This window comes from Grus americana, chromosome 2 (genome assembly GCF_028858705.1).
Source record: "Grus americana isolate bGruAme1 chromosome 2, bGruAme1.mat, whole genome shotgun sequence".
Classification (NCBI taxonomy): Eukaryota; Metazoa; Chordata; class Aves; order Gruiformes; family Gruidae; genus Grus; species Grus americana.
In genome coordinates, this window is record NC_072853.1 from 100,491,723 (window position 1) to 100,517,668 (window position 25,946).

Consider the following 25,946-nt stretch of genomic DNA (forward strand, 5'->3'; position numbering starts at 1 on the left):
GCTTTTGTATATGAGATGTCTGGCGCTCACTCTTTTGTCCTCATCTTCTTTCTTTTCCTTATCTCAGGTAGATGGCTAGGGTAACTTAGCTGCTTCTCCTTTCCCTTACCTGATGTCACAGCTGCGGAGAAAAATGCTTCAGGTGGCTTTTCTTTAAAGATATTGTCAGAGAGTAGCTTTACTTTTTTTCGTTCCTTTCATGGTTTATGAACCACATGGTTCAAGCTGCTCCTGGGATTTTTACCTCTTGGTGGCAAAAGTGAGCTGCTTTACAATTCCCAGTTACTATGACAGACCCAAGTATGTTGGGCAAACATAAATAATTTGCACGAGCCACTGCTTTAGAGATTCAAAAATGTACCTAATTTCTTCTTTCAAGGAGCAATTAGACATAGGGCTAAAGCCCAGAAACCTCCATGCTGTGTTCATTCCTCTACGTTATTCCTTCATCCCCACTGTTGGGCTGGTTCCACGGACCCCAGGGCCACCTGCTGCTGGGTGAGCAGGAGCTGGCTCCAGATTCCCTGTCACTTCTTTTCCTAAGATTATTCTCCACTTGCTTAGGTCCATTACCGTTTCCATCCTTTTTTTTCCCCCTGCCTTTGTCCTTAATTTCCCCTTTGAACCGAGGTGCAGGTTTTGGAAGAATAAATCATTTTGCTGCAGTGAGGAAGGGATATCCTTTATCGGTATCCATAAATATATACTGTTATCGTTGCTTGCTTTCCTGTTTCTTTCCCCTAGGCATTATGCTTTGATTTTTAATTCAGTGAAATTGGATGGGTAGAGAGAGATGCACACAATCATTAAAACTAGCGCCTAGACCTCTCTTATCCCCTATGTCCAACTTATTCATTTAGTTTTCAGGTTCAGGCAGTAGAAGTCCTATTTCTTTCTCTCATTTGCAGTTACATTTCAGTGTCTCTTTTTTTTTTTTTTTTGCATACCTCAGTCACTCAGCAGTCCATTCCCCAACTCCTGTTCTTCCCATCTTCTTTCTTATTATCTATAACATTGCCCTAGGTACTGTAAACCATTTTCTGTGCCCTGGGGTATCCCTGTTCAGTTGTTGTTACCTGTATTTCTAAATGCTGTCTATTATGCTACATAACTGTCAGACCACAAATAATGTGAGGAACTTTTTGTCAAAGGGCACAATAAAATATATTTGAAAGAAGTCTGCAAAGAGGTATATAATGCCTGTATTCATGCTTTTTAAAACTATTAATGCAATACAGCTGGAGCAGGTTTATTTTTAACTGGAGTCATTTATGATTTTCCATTGTAACACTAAGCAACTTTGCAGATTTTTCTATCTGCCTATATATGTCATCTCGTTGTATTGCATCAGTGTGTGAAAGTTAAGAAACGATAATTTCTTGAGGAAAAAATAGGAATTCCTGTTATTCAGAAACACCATCAAAATTAAAGTTGCTGCTTTGAGGGGGCAGAAGGACTTATATAAACAAGTTTGGGTGAAGAAAATGGCATGTTTTATCTTTTTTTGTTATTTGGAAAACCTTCCCTGTTAAACAGGTGAACTTACATCCAGGAATTTGAGTCAGTGTGAATTAGTACTGAAGGTTTTTGGGTGAGCGAGAAGGATGTTTTGGCATTCTTTCAAAGCAGAAACTTTTACACAAATACATCCAATAATACTGTTATGAATAATAATAATAATAATACCTGTGACTTGTATCCCATAGTTCTGTTCCATCAGAACGCTCCAGGTTATTATGGTTGTAAGAAAATGCTAGGAGTTCAATCCTTTATACGTCTCTGGTTACAACACAGCACATGAAATGGTGGGCTTCTGAGATTTGTGCACTACAGACAGTGGGAAAAGCTTTTATGTTCTCTTCCAGTCTACAAGATACATCAGCCAAGCCTTTCACATCTTAAAAAAAAAAAAAAAAAAAAAATGCATGGGGGATTTCAGGTTCTTTTGATTAGTCAAAAATGTATTCAAACACACCCCAGTAAGAATTTACTCCATATTGTCAACATTCTGTTATGTTCATTGGTATAACACCGTACTGACGTTTGTTTTGTTAGCAGAGTGCATTGATACATTTATCTAGTACTCAAGGACCTATTGAAGTTTATCTGTGCCCAGAGGAAAATGATGCCCTCAGTCCAATGAAAACCTATAATCAGGACCACAACGGAAATATTTCCAAAACCATTTCCAAAGGTAAAATTATTTCTTTGTAATGGCCTTCCTTCATGCTCTCAGTCAAGATTTCATTTTGAACTTCAGATATCCAGCTCTTATTTTTCTAAGAAGTGGAAAGCTAACTTACCCATTTTCCACTGTGTCTTTCTGGTTTACATAGTGGGAAATATGTTTTCTTCTGCCTCAGTTGTTTAAAATAAGTTTCATATTTGTATATAATATGGAACTATGTAATCTAAGTTTATGCAATATTAAAGAAAGAAACAATTTTGTTCCTTTTGCATTTTCAAATAGGACAGTAGCAGCAAAGATTTGTCTCAACACGAGGCAGAAATCTCTGTGTATTGCTATATGCAGCTATACAGTGTCACTGATGACATCTGTTGATTAGAAAGTTTTCACTTTGACTATGAATTCCACTGAAAAATGGGCATCTCTCACTACACTGGATTTTGTTTTCCCCAGTAGTTGTTTAAACCTTGTAAAATATTTTTTAGTAGAAAAGTCAGTGGTGATAGCAACGAGTATTTTTGAGAAGCTCTTTGTAACATATCAAAAACAAGCTCGAAATTATATGGAGGCCATTTTTTGTTGAAATGATGCTTTATGAAAGGCCCTTTATGCAGTGATTACCCTGTTTCATCTGTGTCTAGTCTTTCTAATGAGATTAAATGTATCATATTTTTTTTTTTTCTTCCCTCCTCCTACAGAAGTGGCTTCTGCTAACTCAGGACAAGGTGACTGCTCAGTAAACATGGCAACAATCTCTCCATTGGCTTCTCCAGCCAACCTTCTCCAGCAGACAGAGGACCAAATTCCCTCAAACTTTGAAGGACCTTTTGTGAATTTGTTGCCTCCTCTGCTTCAGGAAGATTATTTGCTGAGCCTTGGGGATGAAGAAGGCATCAGTGACCTCTTTGATGCTTATGATTTAGAGAAGCTTCCTTCACTGGTGGATGAATTTATATACAGCTGATTCTCTTAAATGCCGTTCCTATCTGAATCATGTTTTTAACGGAATCAAAAAACCTGCCATCATTCAGAGTTGTCCCCTACTTACTATAAAATAGCATTATGAAATAAACTAGGCTCTCAAACAGTGCTGATATTTTACATAAATACTCCCTAAAATACCGTAAACAGCAAGTGAAGGCTTTTACAGCAAGGCCTCCTTGATCCTAAGCTCCAGCGCCTTGAGTCAGCAAGTGCAAGCAGGTGACTGTAAATGTGTTGTCTTCACACTCCCCCAGTCTCTGCTTACCGTGACAAGTGAGCTTACGGAGAAGGGCTCAATGAACTGGTTTAGTTCTAAATAACAATTTTATAATAGTATTTCAGGTCGTGCCTTCTGCAGAGAATGCATGTCTTTTGAGTGTCACAACATGGATTGTACCTGCAGTGAAACGTGAATATGAAGTAATGCAAAAGCGTGAAATGGGATTCTTCAGCTACTTGTGGGAATGTTTAAATTGCTGTCATAATGCTCATTTTGAGCTGTGTACGTGTCTCATTATGAGGTCAAATACTTATGTCCTTAAAAGCTTTTAATAAAAAAAAAATACACTGTACATGTAGTGTATATTGCAAATATTGAAAAGTATAAAGTTCTGCCACTTCTCGTAGTAATCACAGATTTTTAAAAATGCTTGTGTGTGCGTGCGTGTGTGAAAGTAGTTTTTGTTGGTTGTTTTTTTAAACTAGAACGAAGATGCACAGTTCAATTTTACTGCCCCCAGTGTGCATTAGAACTGGTACATAAATTTTTGTGGTACTAAGTGGGGCTTTGTGTTAAGTGCCTACTAGAGATGCACTGTGGGTTTTTCCCTCTATGGAAAACACTTATGCCAAGCTTTGTTTGTTCAATATATCATATTTATCTCAGTGGGTTAGCTTCCTCTGCTTACAGCTTTTTATAATTCTCTTCGCCAGCAAAATGGAACTAATTTTTTTCCAAAGTACATAACTGTAAGTACCACATCAACTGCATTGCATTTATTTTTTGAAGACCTTTGGTAGTATAGTATAGTACCAATATTTATTTTCTGAACGTGAGAAGAATTCTAAGAAGTCTTAAATAATTTTTTTTTTGAGTGTAAAATATGTTGCCATGTTCTGGGCTCAATTAATGTAATGTTGATTAGATGATGCCCAAATAATCCTTTTGTTTGCATTACTGTTGTGCTTATCTGACATACTCAGAAAATTAGTACTATTTGTACTGTAGTAGAATATTATGTATGCAGGTTTTCTGGTACCATTGAGTTGCTGCTATGAAAGCTCACACACGAAAAGGCAAGAAGTCACAGTACTAATGAGAAAACTGTATGACTGTGTGAGTTTTGGACTATAACAAATGTATAAAGGGCAACACATAAAGAACTGTTAAACAGTGTTAAGTGTGTGTTTATATGTACAAATGTGTGCATAGATCATTCAGCAGTTGTATTTAAGTTGATATATGTTCTCAACTCACACTTTAGTTACCTAGCAGTTTTGTACAATAGAATTAATTTGTAAACACTGCCAGAATATTTTCTAGCTGGTTTGTAATTTTTTAAGAGTTTTTTTAGATGTGGATCTGTAAATAAAATTGTAGTATTTAAAGTTTTCGTCTTGTGGAAGAGGAAAGTAAAAGTTGTGTGAGCATGAAGATCTGTGAGACAAAGGGGCACTTTTGCAGGGGAAGAGAAAATGAAGACTAATGCAGACCATCTTTTTTTGTACAAATTAAACACTTGTCCCAATGTGCGCGGGCAAAATACTAATCTAATTTAGCTTTGCATTGTATGCTAGTTTAAAAAAAAACACCTCTGTAAAATACTGTAAAAAAAAAAAAAAAACCAACAAAAAAAGCTTTTATGGTGAGTTTTGTAAATAGATTTATTAAAGGATGACCTGTTCTCTAGCTGTGATCTTACCACTTCAAATGGATGTAATTTGAATAAATTTTGTATGGTAATGAATCAATAAAAAGGATTTTTTAAAGAGTTTAGATTTGTATACAGCTATTTAAATTATTCTTACTCTTGGTGCCTATCATGCTGCTTCTTGGAACTAGCTGTTACTATTTTCATTATTAGTGTGCAGACTCATTTGACACTAGATATGTTTCAGTCCCATTTTTTTATTATGCTAACAGTAAGTTCAGTGGGTTTTTTTTTTTTTGAGTGAAACAAGAATAAAAGACACATGTAAAGAGACAGTAGGAGAGCCAGAGGTTGGGATAATAGGTTTATTTTCTTTTTATTTTATTAAGTGAACCAAGAGCCTGTATAGCAAAGTCAATGAAGTGATATTAACAGAAGCATAAACAAGTAGAATTCACCTCTGCATTTTGTTTTTCTCGCTGAAGTGAGATCTGCCTCGGTATTACTCTACAGCTAAGCAAAGATCAGCAGAATGCTTTGTTTTTATTAAGATTGGGAGTTTCTTTACATACTTTTTTTCCTCCTAAAACTTGACAGGAAGAAAGTGTCATATCTAACAGAAAAAAATGGGTTGCTATCAGTTCTGGGTGGCACTGAATGTTGCTGACAAATGACCAGCCAGATTCTCCGAAATTGCAGGAATAGAGGAAGAAATCTAATTTCTTGTATCTAACTTTAGGACTTTCCATTTTCTCCTGTGTGCCTTCCCACTTACTTTTCCACTCAGAACTGCATGTTAGTTATCAGAGAATAAGGTTGTTATGTAAAAATTGGGCCCTAACTTCCCTGGCTGTTTCCATTCCCTAAGGAAGTTAGTTGAGATGCTCTAAAAGAAGATACAAGGATCTATCTTCTACTAACCATGAGCTAAAATTGAGGTTTGTATTTTAATTTCCTAGTAGTTTTTATACTTTCCAACTACCTACTCCTGCAAAACCTGTAATGACTTAAGCTGGTAACCCAGCCTGAGGCTGGTGTCTTCAAGTCTACCACTCCTGAAGAGTAGGAAGTAAGTTATGCAGGCAACTTGGAAAGGATGTATTCTAAAGCTGTTCTTTGGACATTCAAGGAACTGGAGCGTATATATTACCAGCCTATAGAAGGCTGGCAGTGGGACTTCTGTACTGCCAGCCGCTGTCTCTTGAAAAGTGGTTTTCCCAGGTGGGTGTAGATAAGTTTTCTTCCTGGGGGCAGGGAGGTACTAGGGAATCATCTGCTTCCCTTGCTACCTGCTGCACTACAAGCAGTCTGTGCGCAGCTTTATTTGTTATTAGGAAAATGCTATGAAACAATTCAGATTTGTGAGCTTCAAAAGCACACAAAGGGTGCCTTCCGTGTTGCGGCTACATCCTAGGACTGAATAGGACTGTGCTGGCACAAGGGCTGCTTGATACGAATTCTTGGCAGCAGGACAAAGTAAGGACTCTGCCGGATCATGCTGAAACTGATCAGCATGGCCTATTTCTGTCACTAGGTATGGGACTCATGGGTTATTCCTGCCTGGGAGCTGCTCTTGGAGCTCACTGCCTCCCCTTAACAAGTAGTGTTTTGTCAGTCTTGGCCATCTGGAGATTTTTGGATATGTCTTGCAGGCTAGCTGTGCTTTGCTCTTTTAGTCAACCATAAACCAGCACTGATGTCTGCCCAGTTTTGTTTAACCAGAGAGGTAACACTGGGCTAGTCAAGATAACTGTGGGGTATTGCAGTGCAGTGCTCCCAGAATAGAGAAGTTGAATTCAAGGACTGCATGTGAAATACTTAGCAAACTGAAGACGGGAAACTGAAAAGGAAGAGAATTGCTAATCTTATCAGGAAGCAGTTAAAATACTGATTGGTAGTATATATATCATTACTTACTGACATATGAAGGAGTACTTACACCGTACTATGAAGGGGAATGTCTGAAATAGATTAATGTGACTACTGATTTTAAAATGCTTTCCTCTGTTCTCTTCCGGGCTAAAAATGCTGCAAACATAATAATGAATTACATATTACTCTGCATCTCACTGAGAGTATCTCTGAAAAGTACTTGTGTGCTTAAACAAAGACCAATCACAAAGGCAAATGTATCTTAAGCTGTAACAATGACTCTATCATGAGGCCAGGGTGATATTAATAGTGCTCTGTCCTGCCTAGAATGATTTGTTCTTAAAGACTGATTTAAATGAAGTGCTTGTTTCTTTCTGCTCCAATTTTCCTCTTCGAATCTCTCCTGTTACTTTCTTCTCATTGTTATCCTTTTTTTGCCTGTGAACATTGTCAGATAAGTGTGACATAAAATAAGCACCAGTTTTTAAGAAAAAGGAGAAGGAGGGGAAATGATATTCATAGGTAGAAGTTGCCAAGTTTTATCTGCTAACAGACCAATAGGCCTATTATGGAATACACTCAGAGCTTTCATTCACTTTCCCTAAACTTCAAGGGAGGCTATAAATGGTTATCTAGAGAATAAAATAAAGATTCCAAAGGCTTTTTTTAAAGAGAGTAACTTAATGTTTGAAATGCAATAACAAGAAATGGTGATTTTCATATTCCAAAGCTGGCTATCTCAAAATCAAATAAATATGTTAAAGATGAAATATAAATAATCTTTTTAGGTTAACTGTGTATATTAAAACCGAAGCAATAATATTATGCTCACCCTCTATAAGACTTTGATCAACAAGGACACTATGCACTTAACCATCTGTCTGCTTAGAGCCCTAGCTTTAGCCATCCAAGTCTAAACACCCAGACTAATGTCTTCCAAAATATTAATCAGAAAAGTTGCTACTAGCCCTAAATTGGAGGAAAATAATGCCAGAAACTTTAGCCATCTAATATTAAATATTTTGATCAATGTCTCCCAGACTAAACGGAAAAGTTGCTACTAGCATTGTATTTTGAGAAAACTAATGATTAAAAATAAATGTGTTGTGGCCATAACAGGAATAAATAGCTCATCATTCATTTGGATCAGATACATCAGAATCCAACTGTTTTAACTGGATATGTATTGCTAGATCTAATTTTCAATTAAAATAAAGGTGAGTCTCCAACGACTCAAGAAACTTGAGCAGTGGACGTGATGCCTTGGTGCTCAGCACATGCCCCAGCACTGGTTACTGGCACTTCGACATAGCCACGGAGGAAATTCCATTAACAACTCTATGACTTCGCCTTCAGTCTCACAATATCTGATGTTTCCAGTACAACACCAGCAGCAGCAGCCGCCGCCTGGCGACTCGACGCCGTGCGGATCCCAGCTCCCACGTCCTCACAGCCGCGCTCCTGGAGCGCAGCCTCAGGAAGCGACTCCGGCGCTCCGGCCAAAGCGGCGGGACCCTGCCCAGGGGCGCTGACGGACCGACGGGGCATCCTCTTACTTCTGAGGGCGGCGAGGGCAGGGAGCCCGCAGCTGTTTTCAACCGCCGCCGTCCGAAAAGACGACCCGGGACGACCTCCCTCATGGCTTCGGGCCCCGCGGCCGGCAGCGCGACAGCCGCCCCGCCCCGGCCCGTTACAGCTTCCAGGGGATGAAGGCAGGGCCGCGCCCCACTGCCCTCCATTTTTTCCCAGAGCGGAGGAAGCGACGCCGCGCCCCGTTTCTCCTCCTCCCTTTCCCGCTGAGGGCCGGGGCGGCCCGGAGCAGCGGCCGCGTCAGAAGCCCTAGCGGCCACCGCCCCCACCTCCCGATAGGCCTCAGCTCTGCTCTTCCCCACACGTACGGCAGTCTACCGGCGAAAGGAGCGGGAGTACCGGCCCGGCTGTCAAATACTCCGACGTTCTCGCAGTGAGACGCGTAGGCCCCGACTGCTGGCGGGCGCGGTGCCATCTCGGCTCTCCCGCCCCGCCCCACCGGGCGGCGCAAGCGCACTCTCTCTCGCGAAACTGCATCTCAGAGGTCGGCGGACTCTTTTGGTTGCTGCCGGCCGCCGTCGCGGCGCAGCTGCGTGCGCGGGGATTGAGGCGGGGTGTGGTGGCCGTGATGGCGGAGCCCAGCTGAAGTCGTGGTGCGCCTGGCGGAGGTGAGCGCTGGGGCCTGCTGTTGGGGTGCCCTCCGCCCGGCTGTGGCGGCAATGGCCGAGTCATCCCCTTCCCCGCCTGGCTCTGCCCGTGTCCCGCCCGTGCGACGCTCCCGTCCTCTGTGGGGCCTCCCCTGGGCTCCACGTTAAAGCCGGGAGAGAGAGGCGTCCCCTTTGGCGGGAGCCTCCAGAGCCGGGTTTGGCGGCCGGGTTGCTGCTCGGGGGTCGGGTGCCCTCAGCGGGATGGAAGCCCGGTGAGGGGTCGAGCCTAGCCGGGCTCCGGGGCGTCCGCGCTCCAGGCCAGGCCAGGTGGCGGCCCGGCTGCGCGCCAGGCTGCCGCTTGCCCGCGGGCACGGAGCAAGGTTGCTCTGGGGCGCTGAGGTGAGCCGGGCTACGCGGTGGGTCGGTCTTGTTTTATATTAACGCTACAGTTTTCTTTTGCTCTGTGTAAGCCTGAGGATAAAAGCCCTGGGCTTTACCAGAGACACCTGTTGGTAAACAGAGGAAAGAGCAGTCCTCTTCCACCTGGATGGAAGTTTTCTCTGTGGAAAGAAGCACTCTCTTGGTATGTGCAAGAAGATCAAGGAGGGGTGACTGAAACAGACTGGGGCAAGGGAAGTTTTGTTTGTGTCAAGACATTAAAGACACTTCTGTTGGTTTTTATTTACTAACATTCATTTTTTAAAGAGAAATGTAATGTTCTGCAGGTACAACTTGACAGTAGAAGAAGAATATGTTAACTTCTAATTTTTGCTACAGCCTCTTATTTCAGGCAATCTGTCAGAGTAGCTGCAGAAATATTTACTTATTTATGAAGAAGAAATTTCATGTGTACATACAGAACTAGTGCAGATATTAAGTAAACTGTTCTAAAAGAACTTTACTGTGTGATTAAAAGTTGTGAATGTCTTTAGCTAAAATTTACTGTTAATCTCTTTCCCTTCTTTCATTCAAAATTTTAAACTAATTTAAAACAAAAATCTGGAGGAGTTCTGAAAGAACTTAAATACATCAGACCGACAAAAAAAGACTCTATGGACGAAAAGATTAGTGCCTCTGCTCAGGGAAGGACAGAGAAAATGTGGTTACTGTTCCACCTTGTCAGCTAGTCAGCATGTGTATCCAGTCTTAGTGAGGTCAAACTAAGCAAGAAACATATTTCTGCAAAGGGAGGATGAATGCTTGTTCGAAAATAACATAAAGTCATGATTTTCTGTCAGCTAGTTCTGCTTGTTCATGCCATGTCTTTTTCCTTTTTTTTCCCCAGGTTTATTATCCAAGAAGAATTAGACCTTGCTTAATAAGGTATGGATTTTATTTTGGCTGTATTCTTTCTTTTGTGGGCCACTGAAATAAACTAAACTTGTTGGTTTTGCTAGCTGCTCCATTATATCAAATAGCTTTCTGGAAGCAAGAAAAAACAACAAATCAAAACCTTTTTTTCCTTCCCTGTATTGACTTGATAACTTTACCTATTTGTACGTACTGTTAGTAGTATGAAGTAGCATAAGAGATGTTACTTCCCTCACAGTATTCTTTATTGCTTGACTTTTCAGAGCTTTTTATTTTTGTTTATCCTTTGTTGTATGTTTATAAATCCTGGGATTTTTGATCTAGAAGAATGCTAAGTGCTTAAATATCTTTGTCAGATGCATCCTCTTTCTGACATCATTATATTCCTTTTTAAGTTAAATGCAGTTGTGTAATGGTTCAGGTTATATCAAGTTTTATTTTGAAGTATATTTTGCAAGATTGACTGAAGAACACGTACTCGGAAAAAGCACGGGTGTTTAACTTCTTATGTTCTTGAATAATTCAATTCCAACATCTGAAAGTATTTTGTACACCAGTAGCCTGAATTTTCTGTTCCTGAAATCTGATTTTAAAGAAATTAAAGCCTTGTTTTGTTCTTCACTGTCAGTTAGGAGAGTGTTGTATTTTCCCTGTAAACTCTCTGAAATGCCCTTGTGTGATTTCCTTAGTAAACTGTTGAGACATGTACAAAACCAAGTTTTCAATGGTAAATCAGACTTTATTCTGATGTACGAATTACAGCACAGTGTAAGGTGTGTAATTAATTCAGTAACTTTTTTTTTATAGGCTTCTTTAGCAAATAACTTTTTCCTTACTTGAAAACTGATCTGGATCTTGAGATCTGCTGGGAAATATATATGCACATATATTTACTTTCTTGTGGAAAACATAATTAGATTTTAATGATGATCTAGTATATTACATGAGCCAGATGATAATCTAGCTATTTTATATTAGCTAGGTGTAGTTGTTTAACATCTTGTAACTGAGAACACGAATTTTTTGTTTCGTTGTCCTGATGAGTGAAGTAATTCAAATGAAAAGCTTGTGGGATTAGGAATTCTAGGAATAGGTTGGGTTTGTGGGGGTTTTTTTTGTGTGTTTTTTATTTTTTTTTCTCCAAAAGAACGATGAGGACATATTGAAATACTGTGCACCTATTTTCAGCACAGAAATAAAAGAGCCAGAACAGCCTTTGAAGGAGGCACTTGCATGCTGTATCTTTCATTCTTCTCCTGTGATGTGAGTGGAGGTGTATCTAGCACATAACATTAACTCATTATTTCACTATGATGCCTGACATGATTAAGAATACGTGTATCTTGGATATGTCACGTCAGAGGAGCTGCAGGGTTTTTGAATTAGATGACAAGGTACAAATGATTTAAAAAAAACAAAACAAAACTATATGGTTTGTGACTTTCTCCCTGCCTGTGTTTGAGATCTCAGGGGAAGAGGGCATCAAGAAATATCTCTGGATAGTTGATTGTTTTTGTGTTCAGTATCCCTCATATGTATGATACATGGTAGGTATGTGTAGGAATATATAGGATTTTTCTTTATGAGAAAATATGCAGTAGATACTAGGCCTTGAGTTTGTATTCAAATGCTTGCTAATACCAGTCTTCTCTAATGCTTTCAGAAGATGCCTGCTGCCTGTGATTCAGTGCTTGAAGATATTGAAGATATTGTGTCAGCAGAAGATTTGAAACCACATGATCGGCAGTTTGTAAGAAAGAATGTTTTTCCAAAAGTGCGGAAACGCAATTCACAAAAAAATATTCAGGCAGATGATGATCCTCCAAGTGACAGGTAAATTCTTCCATCAACCTTATCTTGTTGCTTTTCTCATGTCTTGTGTGCACTGTCACCTTCTAAAAATAGGGTGGAAATTCTCATTATCTCACAATGTAAAATCTGAATACAAGATGAAAATGAGTAAAATAGTGTTTTATAAAATGTAGTGATAATGAATAACAAATCCTAAGCAAATTTCTTGTTGTAAACAAACTTTCTGTAGAAATTGGTTATGACTGAGATATTGATTAGTGGAGTAATCGGACTGGAAAAATGGTTCCTTTTACTTAAGCGTTTATGTGTAAAACATTTCTGAAAAATTGTGTGTTTCACCTTAATTACCTAAATAGAAGCTGAGCTCTTCAAAATGCAGTCCTGGAGTAGCCTTTTGACATCTGGAATGAGAAATATGAACAAGACTCTGAGAATCACAGAAGGGTCGAGGTTGGAAGGGACCCCTGGAAGTCATCTTGCCCGAACCCCCTGATCAAGCAGGGCCACCTAGAACCAGTTGGCCAGGACCATGCATAGGTAGTTATTGAATATCTCCAAAGAGGGAGATTGCACAACCTCCCTGGGCAACCTGTGCCAGTGCTCAGTCACCCTTACAGTGGAAAAGTGTTTCCTGATGTTCAGAGGGAACCTCCTGTGTTTCAGTCTGTGCCCATTTGCCTCTGGTCCTGTCACTGGGCACCACTGAAAAGAGCCTGGCTCTGTCGGCTTTGCACCCTCCTGACCCTTCTGCTTTCCAGGCTGAACACTGCCAGCTCTCTCAGCCTTTCCTCATAGGAAACGTGCTCCAGTCCTTTAATGTTCTTCATGGCCCTTTGCTGGACTGTCTCCAGTATGTCCATAGCTCTCTTGTGGGTGCATCCCATCAGGGCCCAGGGACTTAGGTATGTCCACTTTGCTGAAGTATTCCCTGACCTGATCCTCTTCCACCAAGAGTACATCTTCTTTGCTTCAGTCTTTCCACCTGGTTTCTGGAATCTGGGATTTCCAAAGGCTATACTTTTTATAAGTACATCCTGCAAGTGATATAGCGAAACTTCTTTTGAACTTACTGTTTCATTTCAGTGGAAATAGTATGCAATAACTACAGAACGTATCTTTGCATTTTTCCTTCTTGTGGTTGCTATAAAAACAGAATCAACTTTCTGCTGCAGTGGAATTGATTAAAGCATAGGTGTACACAGTTATTGATTCTAGTTCCTATGGCAGTTCAGAGATCTGGATTTTGTGGGGGGTTTTTTTGTTTTGTTTTTCCCCATTAATTTCAAACTGGTGGATAAAATTTCCCCGCATTATAAAGATGAAAATAAAGCATGTCTGGAATGCATAGGAAATTCAGTTTTGGTTTTTCACTAGTGTTAAAAAGAGATTTTATAAGCACAACAATGCACCTTTATGTGAAACCCCATTAAGGTGCATTGACCCCGTTCTGCCAGGAGTGCACATACAGCTGAGGTGGTGGTCTATAGATACTTCACACTCCATTCTCTTAAGTGTACAGGTACTGCATATTATCTAAAAGGCTGTATTTTAGTATTTTTGACCCAAGAAAGCACATTGAATGTATGTTGTTTAGACAGTAGGAAATCTATAAATAGATTGTACATGTGCAAGATGTGTTGCACACGTCTCCTTAATGATCATTAATCTTGTATCAACAAATTTCTATTTCTAACTAGAGGAAGTATCTTTAAGAAAAGAAGCACATGGGGAGAAAAAAAAGATGCGGGCAGGCCAGAGGATTGTGTTCCAGGATGTGTGTCATTCTTGTACCAGCATCTTCAGCTCATTAGCACAGTTATCCCAGGAGTTTCAGTGAGAGCTTTTTGCAGAATTTTTTGTTGGTTCTTAAACCATTGTGTGTACTAGCTCCATGGTGCACGTTTGCCATGCTGCTTCTGTAGCCCAGAAAGGTTGGGATATGAGCTTTCAGATGTTAGTGTGGCTGGTGGCAGGCTTAAGAATTTATAAAGATGTCTTGTATGGAGGGAACCACGATCAGTGGGTGCCATAATATTAAAAGGTTGCAGTTCAGCTCTAAAAGTTTGTTTGCTGCTGGCCTAACTTCATAGAATTGTAGAATGCTTTGGGTTGGACCTTAAAGATGATCTAGTTCCAAACCCCCTGTCATGGGCAGGGACACCCTCCACTAGACCAGGTTGCCCAAAGCCCCCTCCAACCTGGCCCTGAACGCTGCCAGGGAGGGGGCATCCACAACTTCTCTGGGCAACCTGCGCCAGTGCCTCACCACCCTCACAGGAAAGATTTTTTTCGTTATCTCTAATCTAAATCTACCCTCCTTTAGCTTAAGGCCGTTGCCCCTTGTCCTGTCACTTAATGCGCTTGTAACCAGTTCTTCTCCTTATAACCTCCCTCTTCTTGTAAGCGCCTTTTAGGTAGAGGAAGGCTGCTCTAAGGTCTCCCTGGAGCCTTCTCTTCTCCAGGCTGAACAATACCAACTCTCTCAGCCTGTCTTCATAAGAGAGATGCTCCAGCCCTCTGATCATCTTGGTGGCCCTCCTCTGGGCTTGCTCCAACAAGTCCATGTCTTTCTTGTACTGGGGATCCCGGAGCTGGATGCAGTACTCCAGGTTGGGTCTCGTGAGAGCGGAGTGGAGGGGCAGAATCACCTCCCTCGACCTGCTGGTCACACTTCTTTTGATGCAGCCCAGGATGGGTTGGCTTTCTGGGCTGCAGGCGCACGTTGCCGGCTCATGTTGAGCTTCTCATCCACCAACACCCCCAAGTCCTTCTCCTCAGGGCGGCTGTCAGTTGGTTCTCCACCCAGCCTGTAGTTGTGCTTGGCATTGCCCCGACCCACATGCAGGACCTTGCACTTGGCCTTGTTGAACGTCATTAGGTTTGCATGGGCCCACCTCTCAAGCCTGCCAAGGTCCCTCTGGATGGCATCCCTTCCCTCCAGCGTGTCGACCGCACCACACAGCTTGGTGGTGTTGGCAAACTTGCCGAGGGTGCACTCGATCCCACTGTCCATGTTGCCAACAAAGATGTTGAACAGTGCCGGTCCCAATACCAACCCCTGAGGAACACCACTCATCACTGTTCTCCACTTGGACATCGAATCGTTGACCACAACTCTTTGAGTGTGACCATCCAGCCAATTCCTTATTCACCGAGTGGTCCATCCGTCAAATCCATGTCTCTCCAGTTAAGAGACAAGGATGTCATGCGGGACAGTGTCAAATGCTTTGCACAAGTCCAGGTAGATGACATGAATTTGTCTTCCCTTGTCCACCAATGCTGTAATCCCGTCATAGAAGGCCACCAAATTTGTTAGGCACTATTTGCCCTTAGTGAAGCCATGTTGGCTGTCACCAGTCACCTCCTTATTTCCCATGTACCTGAGCATAGTTTCCAGGAGGATATGTTCCATGATCTTGCCATGCACGGAGATGAGACTGACAGGCCAGTAGTTCCCTGGGTCTTCCTTTTTTCCCTGTTAAAAATGGGGGTTATGTTTTCCCTTTTCCAGTCAGCAGGAACTTAACTGGACTGCCAGGACTCCTCAAATACGGGGTATAGTTGAGCCTGATAAGCTCTGCCCTAGCTCTTGAGGGGTCCACCCAGGAGAGCAACTCTCGCACTGCACATCCCAGGCCCGTCCAGGAGCAGGAGAGAGGGTCAGAGATGGGCACACCTACCACATGGCTGAGGCAGGGCCTGAAGGCCCCAGGCTGAGCTGAGACACCCCGTCCCCGGGCCCTTGGCAGGAGACGGTCTGGGTGGGGGTCCCAGAGGAGGCCGGTCCCAGCCATTGAGGCCTATGAGCACCCCCAGGCCCCGGGCAGAAGCAGAGCTGCGCTGCTGATCTGCTCTCCTTTAGACGTTGATGGTTGGCCACTGTGGAGACAGAGCATTGGGCCAGATGGACCTTGACTCTGATGGAGTACTCTTGTTCTCTGGCTCTTTTGGTGCAGCATGTTTTTCCGAGGGAAACAGCTCTGGCGTTTCTCAAAAGGGGTCCAAGGAGAAACAAACCCAACATATCCATGGGGAAATGAAGAGGTCTCAGTCACCTCACAAAGATTTGCAGCCATTTAGTTGTGGAGCACTTCCTGCCTCTGACCGAGGGCTTGATCTTTGAGCCTCGCTAGTGTCAGAGGCTCTAGTGGGGGTTTGCCATCCGGTGGAAACCCAGCTACACTGGGTGACCATGGAAGACTCCCAGCAACCGCAGTTCAGGCACGCTTTTTGCAGCTTTATTCAGGTGGTCGCATGATCTCGAGACGATGGCCAGCTCTCACCCCCCCATCAGAAGGTACCTGCCTCCTTCCCAGAAAGTGACAGAGCCAATGGCTAGGAAGGGACATGATTACCCACTGCATCCCTTCTGCTAGGGCAGGGCTGGGAAGAAATGTCATGTGAGATTTCCTCCTCAGCGCGGACTGGTAGGGAAAGAAGGAGAGAGAGAGAAAAAGAGAATCAAATCGAATTGAATCCAATCAGCTGAAGCTCTGACAGCAGAGGGAGATAGCCCCGACCTCAAGAAGCCACGCATGAAGAACTGCACTGCACAGACAGGGAACACAACGTCAGGTGGAGCGCCATGACTTTCTGCTCCGGTTTGGAAACATGGGAGTAGGCAAATGTTCCTGGAGGCAGCATGAGCAGATGAGAGGGTGACCATGAGCCACCGAGGTCACACAGGCAAAGGCCGCCTTGTGTGTCAGGCAAGGTATTTGTGTAGGAAAGGCAAGCATGGTGCAAAGCCCTGGTGAGAACTCGCCTGGACCACTGTGGGCATTTCTCATTCCTGGGGTTCAAGAAAGATAAATTCCGCCTGGGGTGAAGGCAGACCAAGACTAAGCCGTTGATTAGGGGGGTCACGCAGGGCCTCTAGAAGATGACGATTAGAAGCAGCAGGAAGGCAAAGGCTGAGAGGGCTGCCATCACTTTCAAAAAAAATATCAAGGGCGAAGGCCAGAGGAGGACGAGAGCTCTTGAAGTGCAAGGAAACAGACGGTCAAGAACACCAACCAATTCAGCCCTTCATGCCAAGAGGAAGACCATCAGCAGAGGAGGAGCAGCAGCAAATGGGCCTTGGTGCCTTGCTAGGGAATGGTGAGGAAACCATGCACGCTCCCTATGTCTCTGCAGAGGTGACGGAGAAGGAAGCAAAGCCTCTCTTTCCCCTCTGGCACCCCCAAAACCAGACGAATGCCTATGGCAGCCATGCCCTTCTTTCCAGAGAGAGCCCGAAGGTAGAGCTGAGTTGAGAGGGACGCCCAGCAGCTGTGCCCAGCGCACGGGCAGCAAGGGCAGGGAGAGCCTCCTGGGCACAGGCACATCCTCGGGGCCAGCACCCCAAAGGCCTTCCTTCCTTCCTTCCTTCCTTCCTTCCTCCAAAGGATGCTGGGCGGGGGGGGGGGCGGTGGGCTGGGCCGCGGACGGGGTGGGTGGGGCCCCGCCACCCCTATGTCACAGTGCCGCCACCCGGCAAGGCAGCAGTCACAATGCCCCGGAGAGGATAAAAGGGGGCATCCTCCTGTCGTCGGGACAGAGCCGGCCCGGGGGCAGCCCGCAGACACGCGAGAGGAAGTCCTTGAGGAGCCGGCGGAAGTCCTTGGAGGGAGGGGGCGGAGGGAGGAAGACCGACCGGAGGCTGGACCAGGCTGCCTGACATGAGAAGAACCAGCAACACCCGGAGGTGCCCGAGGCTATCGGGCCTTTTCAGCTGGAGAGCAGTGGCCGGAGCAAGGGAATGCCTTCTGGAGGAGCGCTGCAGAGCTCGCCGTCCTCATCCCCTGCGGGGAGCCAGTGGCAGCAGCCGTAAGCAATAGGGTGCAGAGATGTTGCCAGGGGTGCCAGTGCTTTGGAGCAGGCAGTGGTGTCCTGCCAGGCACGGGGCACGGGAAGGATTCTTGCCCCGATGGGTCGGTCGATCAGGCCGGGGGCATTTGGCCACTCTGGGAAGCCCCTGAGATGGCTCCAGCTTGAGGGGGAGTGTAGGGCTTGGGCATCTAGCTCCTGGGAGGCGTGACCAGCCGGTGGGAGGAGGAGGAGGAGGAGGAGTCCGGTCTTGCTCACATGCTCAGGGAATAGCCGATCGCCAGCGCTGGCTGGGGTCAGGAAGGAATTTTCCCCCGGGGCAGATTGGCACTGGTCCCCGGGGGTTTTTTGCCTTCCTCTGCAGCATTGAGCATGACCACTTGTCAGGGCAGGGCTCCTCTTGTCCCTTTTGGCTAGGTCACTGCCTGCTGCTGCTCATGCACCGCGAAGATGGCCCCTCGTGCCCTGCAGCTGGGGGGAGGAGGCTTTTTTTCCCCCACGGTGGGCTAGCAAGCGTCACCGGGGGTTTTTTGCCTTCCTCCGCAGCACTGAGCACGGCCCTTTGCTTTGCCAGGGCTCCTTTGGGCCCTTTTGGCCAGGTGCCTGCTGCTCATGCTCCACGAAGGGGGCAGTCGTGCCCCGCATCCGGGGGGAGGAAGCTTTCTAGACTCCCAGGGCGGGCCCCCAGCCAGGGTGGCCCCCACGGGTTGCGTCTTGTCCTCTGTCGCATCGAGCACAGCCCCTTGTCAGGGTTCCTCGGGGCCATGTCAGGGAGGTTCTTGCCGGCTGCTCTTGCGCCTCCAAGGCGCTACTTGTGCCCTGGCTCCCTGGGGCTCTCTTTCCCCGGGCAAGTTTGCAGCGGGAGCGAGCTCTGCCCTTCCCTTGGCTCCGTTTCCCCAGTGTTTCTTGCTTGTGCAGAACAGCCGGTGCTTGGAAGGGCTCCGGGCTTGCTGCACCACCAGGAGCTGCCACTTTTCAGCTCTCCCTGCGTGCAAAACAAGCGCGGGGCAGGCACGAGAGCGCTTTTCCTGTATCGCTGGCCAAGAAGCACAGCGCAGCAAGTTTGACAGGGCAGAAAGGATGCTTCTCATCGATAGGTGCCATACTTTGGAAGATAGCCCATGGTCCCACACACCTCGTCTTCGTCATCGTCGTCGTCGTCATCGTCTTCCTATTCTTCTTCTTCCTCCGCTTTTGTGTGTGGTTGGTCGTGATCCTCGTGCTTCAAGTTCTCACTGTTGAGGAAACAGGGCCCGCTCGGCCTGTATTCCTGCTGCTACTTTCTGCAGCTCTGCGACTTGCCTTTGCCAGGCTGCAAGGGCTGTTTTTCCAAGCTAGACTCAAGAAGGCATCAGCCTGCTGCCGGCTACACATGGCGCGTTGTGTTAATGCCTGTGAGCCTCGGCTCTGGACGGGATTCAGGCAAATCCCGTACAATCACCTAAAATAAGAGAAAATAAAATCCTCCTTCCACTTGTAACCTTTCTGATTTGTGTCCTTGAAAATGGTTTTGGAGCGGAACCCCCCCTGGCATTTCCAGCAAATAAGAGTCTCGGTGGTTTTCGACTCCTGGTGAGTGCAGGCAATTGAATATAGTAGACTATAGTAGTTAAACTATGTTCTGCATATAGTTAGAGAATCACGGAATGGTTTGGGTTTGAAGGGACCTTAAAGGTCATCTAGTTCCACCCCCCCTGCCATGGGCAGGGACACCCTCCATTAGACCAGGTTGCCCAAAGCCCCATCCAACCTGGCCTTGAACACTTCCAGGGAGCGGGCATTCACAACTTCTCTGGGCAACCTGTGCCAGTGCCTCATCACCCTCATAATGAAGAATTTCTTCTTAACATCTAAATCTACCGTCTTTTAGTTTAAACCCATTACACCTTGCCCTGTCACTACACTCCCTGATGAACAGTTGCTCTTCAGCTTTCCTGTAGGCCCCCCTTTAGTTACTGGAAGGCTGCAATTACGGGTCCGTGGAGCCTTCTCCAGGCTGAACAATCCCAACTCAGCCTGTCTTCATAGGAGAGATGCTCCAGCCCTCTCATCATCTTGGTGGCCCTCCTCTGGGCTTGCTTCAACAAGTCCGTGTCTCTCTTGTACTGGGGATCCCAGAGCTGGATGCAGTACTCCAGGTTGGGTCTCATGAGAGCGGAGTGGAGGGGCAGAATCACCTCCCTCAACCTGCTGGTCACGCTTCTGTAATCCCGTCATAGAAGGCCACCAAATTTGTTAGGCACTATTTGCCCTTAGTGAAGCCATGTTGGCTGTCACTAGTCACCTCCTTATTTCCCATGTGCCTGAGCATAGTTTCCAGGAGGATATGCTCCATGATCTTGCTATGCAGAGAGATGAGACTGACAGGCCAGTAGTTCCCTGGGTCTTCCTTTTTTCCCTGTTAAAAATGGGGGTTATGTTTTCCCTTTTCCAGTCAGTAGGAACTTAACCGGTCTGCCAGGACTTCTGAAATATGATGGAGAGTGGCCTGGCCACTTAATCCGCCAGTTTCCTCAGGACCCGCGGATGCATCTGATCAGGTCCCACGGACTTGTGCACCTTCAGGTTCCTTAGATATTCTCAAAACTGATCTTCTCCTATAGTGCGTGGTTTTTCATTCTCCCAGCCCCTGCCTTTGCTCTCTGTGACCTTGGCAGTGTGGCTTGAGCACTTACCAGTGAAGACTGAGGCAAACCAGTCATTGAGTACCTCAGCCTTCTGCATCTTCAGGTAACCAGGTCTCCTCTGTCCTTCTGGAGAGGGCCCACATTTTCCCCAGAATTCCTTTTATTGCTGATGTACCTATAGAAGCTTTTCTTGTTGCCCTTGACATCCCTGGCCAGCTTTAATTCTTTCAGGGCTTTAGCTTTCCTAATGTGATCCCTGGCTGCTTGCAGAGTTTCTCTGTATTCCTCCCAGGCTAACTGCCCTTACTTCCACCCTCTGTAGGCTTCCTTTTTGTGTTTGAGTTTGTCCAGTAGCTCCTTGTTCATCTATGCAGGTCTCCTGGCGTTTTCGCCTGACTCCCTCTTTGTTGGGATGCATTGCTCCTTAGCTTGGAGGAGGTGATCCTTGAATACTAGCCAGCTGTCTTGGGCCCCTTTTCCTTCCAGGGCTTTGTCCTGTGGTACTCTACCAAGCAGATTCCTGAAGAGGCCAAAGTCTGCTCTCCTGAAGTCCAGGCTAGCAAGCCTGCTGTGTGCCCTCCTCGCACCCTCAACTCCACTATTTCGTGGTCACTGCAGTCAAGGCTGTCCTTGAGCTTCACATTCCCCACCAGCACTCCCTTTAATCCTGACCTATAAGCTCTCGGTTGGTTCCTCATCCATCCCCAGGCTGAGCTCCATGCAGTCCAGCTGATCATTAACATGGAGGGTGACCCCCTCTCCTTGTGTCCCCTGCCTGTCCTTCCCAAAGAGCCTGTATCCTTCCATTCCAACACTCCAGTCATAGGAGCCATCCCACCACATTTCTGTGATGCCAAAGAGATTTGGCATCTGTGTTGGGTTTGCGTGGCAAGGTTTTGGTAGCGGGGGGGCTACAGGGGTGGCTTCTGTGAGAAGCTGCTAGAAGCTCCCCCTGTGTCTGACAGAGCCAATGCCAGCCGGCTCTAAGACGGGCCCGCCGCTGGCCAAGGCCAAGCCAATCAGCGCCTCTGTGATAACATATTTAAGAAGTAGAAAAACACTTAGAGAGAGCTTTTGCAGCCGGAGAGAGGAGTGAGAAGATGTCAGAAACTCTGCAGACACCAAGGTCAGTGCAGATGGAGGGGGAGGAGGAGCTCCAGGCGCCGGAGCAGAGATCCCCCTGCAGCCCGTGGTGAAGGCCATGGTGAAGCAGGCTGTCCCCCTGCAGCCCATGGAGGATGGATGAGGGGGTGTAGCGATTCCACCTGCAGCCCGTGGAGGACCCCACGCCGGAGCAGGTGGAGGCACCTGAAGGAGGCTGCGGCCCGTGGGAAGCCCACGCTGGAGCAAGTTCCAGGCCGGACCGGTAGACCCGTGAAGAGGGGAGCCCACGCCAGGGCAGGTTTGCTGGCAGGACTTGTGACCCCGTGGGGGACCCCACGCTGGAGCAGTTTGCTCCTGAAGGTCTGCACCCCATGAGAGGGACTCCATGCTGGAGTAGGGGAACGATGAGAGGAGTCCTCCCCCTGAGGATGAAGAAGCGGCAGAAACACCGTGAGATGAACTGACCGTAACCCCCATTCCCCGTCCCCCTGTGCTGCTGAGGGGGGGAAGGTTGAAGCCGGGAGTGAAGTTGAGCCCGGGAAGATGGGAGGGGTGGGGGGAGGTGTTTTAAGAGTTGATTTTATTTTCTCATTCCTCTACTCTGTTTTGCCTAGTAATAAATCAGATGAATTCCCTCTCTAAGTTCGGTCTGTTTTGCTCGTGACGATAACTAGTGAGTGATCTCTCCCTGTCCTTATCTCGACCTACAAGCATTTCGTTATGCCTTTTCTCCCCTGTTTAGTGAATGAGGGGAGTGAGAGAGCGGCTCTGGTGGGCACCTGGCCTCTAGCCAGGGTCAACCCACCACAGCATCATAGCCCTGCAGGCATGCACACATCTCTAACTGCTCTTGTTTATTCCCTACGCTACGTGTGTTTGCATAGAAGCATTTAAGTTGGGCCTCCGATGAAGCTGACTTTCTGGCTGGAATTCCTTCGTGCTGCACTTTAGGTGCTCTCCTGCTGAACTGTGATCCTTCTTCAGGCCCTGGGCATCTGTTGCTGGTACTGGTGTCAAACTGGTAGGAGTGGGATGGACTGAGGTTTCCCTCCCCGGCAACTTTACTTTAAAGCCGTCTTCTCCAGCTTGGCAAGCCTATGACTGAAGATATTCTTCCCCTTCTCTGACAGATGGACCTCATCAGCCCCCAGTAGACCAGGTTTCTCAAAGCAAGTCCCGAGGTCTAAGTAGCCAAACTCCTGGTTGCAGGGTTCAGTGCAGTCATTTGAAGGTCACCTGTAAAATGATACGATAATTTTCAGAAAGTTAATTTTTTGGGTTGGTTTGTTTGTTTGTTTTTTAATGTAACTGCAGCATACTGAATCTCTTCTTATCCTACAACTCTTGTACCTTCTCCATTCTAAAACTCTTTTCTTGCTACTTGCAGTGGATTGACCCTGGCCAACAACTGAGCAGCCACCCAGCCTCTTGCTCACCCCTCCTCCAAGTACGCTGGGGGAGAGAATTGGAAGAGCAAAAGCGAGAAAATTTGTGGGTTGAGATAAAGACAGTTTAAGTGAAGGGAAGAGTAGGTAAAACCCCAAGTGATGCAAAAGCAATCGCTCACCACCTCCCACAAGCAGACTGATGCCCAACCAGTCTCAGAACAATGGCTAGTTTGGAAAGACCAAACCCCCAGTTTTTATTGCTGAGCATGATGTCATCTGGTACATGTTATCCTTTTGGTCAATTTGGGTCAACTCTTCTGTCCATGTTCCCTCCCAACCTGTTGTCCATCTTCAGCCTTCTTGTGGTGGGATGGAGCACACTGGGAACCAGAAGGTTTTGGTGCTGTGCAAGCGCTGTTCAACAGTAGCTAAAATGCAAGTGTGTTATCAACATTGTTTTAGTCACAAATACAAAACACAGCACCATATGGGTTTCTGCGGAGAAAGTTAACTCTATCCCAGCCAGACCTAGAACCCACTATACTAAACATAATTGATGTTTTTCCCCACCTGTTTTGGAATTGTTAGTTTGTGTTGCTTATTTTATATTTAGAGAACTACAATTAATTGAGTCTGTTCAGTGGGCTTAAAGGGGAAGCTTGCTCATCTTTTAACTTGCCTTTTTCATTTATTTTTACTTAACAGCATTATTCCTGGTGCTCAGAAAATCTGGATTCGTACGTGGGGATGTTCTCACAATAATTCAGATGGTGAATATATGGCTGGACAGCTGGCTGCATATGGATACAAAATTACAGGTAACAATATCCAACAAGTTGCATAATTCATTTTTTTTGGGGGTGGATGTTCAGAGCTGTCAAGCTGATATCAACTGGTTTTAGTCATAATTACACTTTTTTAAATCCCCCTTTGATGTCTTTCTGATTTGAAGGTGAGGAAGTAAAGTGTTTTCCTGGCGTTAAGCAGAATGATTACAAGATAAGTGCTTTCCAAATGGTTAGGATTTCTTTCCAGGTGCAGCCATCTAATAGACGTCATGCAGTGCCTTTTGTGGGCATTTTACTTGCCAAGCTTAATTAAAAAGTTTTCATAAGAGTGGAAGGGAAAGATGTTAATTCTTGGCCAGAATCTAGCTAGTTGTCTGGTTGTAATTGGTGGAACCTGAGGGAAAGAGAGGAAGGTAGTGTGTTGTTACTTAGTGATGTGTGTGTTTGCTGCTGGAGCAGAGGTGAACTAGTCCAGATGAACAATCCTTTGTTTTAGGAGGGATGATCAGTATGATGGAAAGGGGATGATGCAGGATTGTGTCTTGCATTTTCGGCTCTTCTGAATGTACTATTTCTACTTTCCTTCCAAATACTTTAAAACACTCCCAGTCATCTTGTTCCAACTCCCCAACCCTCAACAAAAACCCTAAACTTGTGGTTGTGCTGGCCACATTTCATCTCCTTAATGCAAAGTGTGTTGAAAGAAAAGCTGTAGAAAGCTGGAAATGTAGATTGATGTCATGTTGCAATGGAGAATTATTATCTGAATACTTTTGTGTAGCTTATGACTAGTCAAAATAAAAATTTAAATTTTATTCATTAATTCGAGTTTTGGTCTGTCTTGCATTTAAACTTGTGTCCCGCTTGTACTGAAAGACTGCAGAGTTGTATTTCCTGGCATTTTGCTAGGAGTGTTTTATTCCTGATTTTGCAGAATGCTTGTTTCTTTTCTTGAACATCTCATGATACTGTTAAACAGTTACATCTCATTTTCCTTTTTTGCAGTTGATCTTTCTGTATTTATTTAAATAGAAACTAGATACTGAATTATTCCAGTGCTGAACTATATTTTAGGGAACCCAGGTGATTCTTTAATTGGTAGTGCAACTCTGGAGTAGGTATGCTTTTTCACAGACAAGTGGAATGCTGGTCCAAAAAGCCTTATTTGTGACAGCTGTTTGTGTAAGACTACAAATGAGTTCTCAATTTTGCCTTGTTATGGCTTTCTTAAATTTAACTTCTCTTTACCTTAGTTTTTCTAATGCATAGTGTTCCAGAAGCTCCTTCTGGCTTGTCAAGATTTGGATGGCTGTCCTGTGCTTTGGGAATTTTATTGGGAGAAATGTAGGAGAGATGGAGTGCAGCAAAGGAAGGAACTGCCTAGAATTTTTGATGCCTTCTCTTTTTAGGAAACTAAGTATTCATAACTTTGGAATAGAAATAAGTCTACGTACAGAATCTGAAACTGAGAACTAAAAACTGAATAAAAGTTGCAGTAGCTAGGACAGGAAAACCTACAGAGTAATTTTGGTAATTGTATATGAAATCAACTGCTAGTTTCTGGTCACTGTTAAATTGATGTCTTGATTTAGTTTTTGTGTGTATGTATATACATACATAAAATCAAGCAAACAAAACCCCCAATGCTGAGGTGTGGTAGGCAGAAATTACCCAGTGTGGTTTCTTCTTTGTGAAATTAGGTAACTTCTTTTTACACTGATATATCTAAGGACCTCTGGAAATTGCATTTTTGTTCAACAGAACAAAAATATTGGATACAAATTCTGACTAAAGTAAATTTTTACAAATCCGTCTGTTGAATGTTCTTCTTTATGGGCTGTTAATGAAGCTGGAACTGAGTGCAGGCATTACAAGTATGGTAGCTGTATGTGAGAATATGAGGTGGTGAACAGGGCAGCTGCCTTTCTGATCAGTGTAGTGATGCCTCTGGTGACAGGTGCGTATGAAAGTGCTCTATTACTGCTTGGATTACTGATAGCGTCTCTCAAGGTTTCA

At 45.0% G+C, this 25,946-nt stretch overlaps 2 protein-coding genes across 10 annotated transcripts in view; both read left to right on the top strand.

Moving 5' to 3' along the window:
* Window positions 1-5,221, top strand: part of E2F3 (E2F transcription factor 3) — a 43,842-nt gene extending 38,621 nt beyond the window's left edge. For 2 of the 4 annotated variants that reach the window (XM_054817955.1, XM_054817953.1), the window contains exons 6-7: window positions 2,056-2,194; window positions 2,887-5,220. In XM_054817955.1, the coding sequence (XP_054673930.1) occupies window positions 2,056-2,194; window positions 2,887-3,152 (405 nt within the window). In that variant the 3' untranslated portion in view covers window positions 3,153-5,220. Of the gene's footprint in view, window positions 1-2,055; window positions 2,195-2,886 lie in introns of all 4 variants that reach the window. The other 2 variants (XM_054817951.1, XM_054817952.1) reach the window with 2 other exon arrangements.
* A 3,244-nt stretch (window positions 5,222-8,465) lies between these two features.
* The window catches only part of CDKAL1 (CDK5 regulatory subunit associated protein 1 like 1), a 450,261-nt gene continuing 432,780 nt past the window's right edge, over window positions 8,466-25,946 (top strand). For 2 of the 6 annotated variants that reach the window (XM_054814402.1, XM_054814407.1), the window contains exons 1-4: window positions 8,466-9,113; window positions 10,378-10,415; window positions 12,067-12,236; window positions 23,848-23,960. In XM_054814402.1, the coding sequence (XP_054670377.1) occupies window positions 12,070-12,236; window positions 23,848-23,960 (280 nt within the window). In that variant the 5' untranslated portion in view covers window positions 8,466-9,113; window positions 10,378-10,415; window positions 12,067-12,069. Of the gene's footprint in view, window positions 9,114-9,562; window positions 9,676-10,377; window positions 10,416-12,066; window positions 12,237-23,847; window positions 23,961-25,946 lie in introns of all 6 variants that reach the window. The other 4 variants (XM_054814405.1, XM_054814404.1, XM_054814406.1 and 1 more) reach the window with 4 other exon arrangements.